General features: G+C 34.8%; 1 protein-coding gene across 1 annotated transcript; it reads right to left on the bottom strand.

Moving 5' to 3' along the window:
- Positions 1–289: 289 nt before the first annotated feature.
- LOC113396901 (aquaporin-like) lies at positions 290–1,235 on the bottom strand. Its single transcript, XM_026634980.2, has one exon. It carries the CDS (start codon positions 1,106–1,108, stop codon positions 290–292), a length of 819 nt encoding a protein of 272 aa, XP_026490765.2. The 5' UTR covers positions 1,109–1,235.
- Between the last annotated feature and the right edge of the window lie 1,669 nt (positions 1,236–2,904).

The following is a 2,904-nucleotide window of genomic DNA, read 5'->3' as shown; positions in this document are numbered from 1 at the left end:
AATTTACGATTTATCGATAACGATTTCTATATCAGAATAGATAATCAAGTTCAATTTGATTATAACAACAAATTTGATGACAAAAATAAAGTTAATCAAAAAACACCAGAAATATGAACAAACTGCACGTCGAAATATATTTATTTAAAAGGTATTAATTAAATTAAATTGCGTACTTATTAACTAACACATAATACCAGTCTCCAAATTATCACTCTGTCACTAAATTAAAAATCACAAATGTCACACAATATATATATATATAACTATAATAACAATAATCCATAAACTAGGCTTCACGGTCATCATTCCAAGCGAGCAATCGAGGCTGCGTAATCGGTTCCCTCTTAAGCCATACCAATTTGTATAGCGTCACAGTCACTGCCCCTCCGAATAGAGGACCGACCCAGTAAATCCAATGTGAAGACCATCTAGCAGTCCATATAGCTGGTCCGAGTGATCTTGCCGGGTTCATACTAGCTCCTGCTAATGGGCCTCCAGCGATTGCTAGTCCAGACACGCTTAGGCCAAACTTGATGGAAGTGCATTCATTTTTTTCTTCGTTAACCGGATCCCACACAGAACAAATGACAAACCCCAATGCGGCAGTGAACACTACTTCAACTCCCAACGCTTGGTATACTGTGTGTCCCGCGTGCGGTTGGGTGGTACATATACCACCAGCGATCAAATCGGATGGTGATAGTACCATTAACATACCATATCCTATAGTTGCGCCCAAGCATTCAGCGATGGCATACGCTATTCCAAGAGGCAAGGATATCTTACCCCATATAACAGCAAGTAACGTCACGGATGGGTTCATGAAAGCGCCAGAAATATGTCCAAAAGATTGAGCTATGAATAAAACGATTAGCCCAGAACCTATTGGGCTGTACATGGGCGTAATTAAAGGTACCCCATCAATAGGTATACATGTCATACAACAAAGAAATATTAGTAATGTGGTTGCTACCAGTTCGCCGAGTATCGCTCTCCAATTTCTGCACCACCAGGAGCACCACGAGATCTCGAGTGCCGGTCGACTTTTTAATTCTTCCACGACTTTGATCTTACCCACACAGTCGGTACGAATACTCACAGCCATTTTATTTCAATAAAAAGTTCGGTCTGAGTTAAATATCACAATTTTTGTTACATGAATCACAGGTTTATCGACATTTGACAGTGTACAGACTTCAGACCTGGCGTTTCGCCACGCGTGTGTTTCTCGAGTGCAGTGTAAAGATTCATTGATCATTATTTACGGCAATTATACACTCGCATGTTACAGATTTTATCAGAGCGTCATCTTTTAAACAAACAATTTCATAAACTGGTTCAAACTAAACCTATACTGTACAGTGCTATTATTGGTATCAAATATTTAAACTTGATTGGAAACGTTGCAACATTATTTTGTATCAAGGAGTCATTGAACTTTGATTTTTAAGTTATATTTTTATCATACTCTAATAAGAAATATAAACATTTGTAGTATTTAAACCGTTGTGTGTACGAGTAACACATTACTGTAAAATGAAAAGGAAAACAGTATCGAATCTCAAATGGAATCGTTTCGAAAATGTATGATACTTGGACTCTATTTACATTATATTTAAATGTATAATCATTGTTTTTTTGTAAAGCCTTGCTATTTTTTAAATAATGAATAAAATTAAATTATTATCTAATTCCATTATAATTATCAACTCATCCCATTCGTTAAATATTTGTCAATATATACCGATATTAGTTCAGTCACATGCCGTACTTATGACGTCTCGATGATCTATTTATACAAAACAAAAGAGGCGACGTGCCTCCTCACACCGATATAATTACTGGTTATCAAATATTTAAATAATTTAATTTACTTGACATTGTCTCATATTAAATGTAATTTATTTAAAAGCTATGAATTTATTACGATGAAATACTCAACTCAATTCGTATATCGAATGGACGAAAACGCCTTCAACCATGGATTCTAAGATATTATTTTCCTTGTGGGAGTGTACCCACACTCAAACCTATGTAAACATATCACACTCCAACCTTAGGCTTCATTGAGATAACGTATTCGTTACGACCTGTCACATTTACACAGGCAGAAGGATCACTTGATGCAAGAATGATTGTATTAATGTTTACGCCTCGTCGATCCAGTGGATGGCTTACAAAGCTGTATATCCAAATGTACTAGACTAATTGAATCTTATTTGATGCAAGATACTCCATGGTAGTTGAGTATGAAAATTGATAGTGTTACTTTCCTGTCTTGGATTTTTTCCGTGCCTCGGATAGCACGTAATAGTTTCAAATAGTCGTAGTCGTATTAGTTTGCATAATTGTCATCAATCAATCAATCAATCAATCGAATGTAAGATTCGTGCTGGTTGTCGGTGGAATACATTTCGAACTGGTGGTAACTTTAAACTTAATTCAATCTTGTAAGCTGATGGCTAGAAATTGCTAGTAGTAGTCTACTTGGAGTATATTATTTATTTTGACTCGTGCACTTTTAGAAATTAATAAAACGAAATAGTGTAAGTTTTTATAATATATTTTAAAGATTTAATTGTGTGTGTAATTTGTTACAGAATAGATTAGATAGTAAAAGCAGAGAGATCACTTGACGCAAAACTTATTGCGTCGAAATCATTATTTGTACAATACCAATAAAAATATGTTTCGAAATATTTCTCTAATTGTGTTAAGCGTGGGTTAGTTTGATAAAACAAAGTTACTTATTTGTCGTGTATTGCACTCATTATTCCGAGTTTATAAACTTTGAACACCGAGTACCTGACTTTGACCTGTCGTAGTCAGGAGCTCATTTGTCGTATTATTATGTCTATAAAACAGTAATCATATTTTTTTTATGTTAAAATATGTACCAGC

This window comes from Vanessa tameamea, chromosome 21, assembly GCF_037043105.1.
Source record: "Vanessa tameamea isolate UH-Manoa-2023 chromosome 21, ilVanTame1 primary haplotype, whole genome shotgun sequence".
Lineage (NCBI taxonomy): Eukaryota > Metazoa > Arthropoda > Insecta > Lepidoptera > Nymphalidae > Vanessa > Vanessa tameamea.
The sequence above is the reverse complement of the archived record's forward strand: the minus strand, read 5'-3'. Positions and strand labels throughout refer to the sequence as shown.

What these genes read in the sequence shown, in the direction of transcription:
- LOC113396901 (XM_026634980.2), bottom strand. Translation starts at nt 1,108, where the DNA reads ATGGCTGTGAGTATTCGTACCGACTGTGTGGGTAAGATCAAAGTCGTG.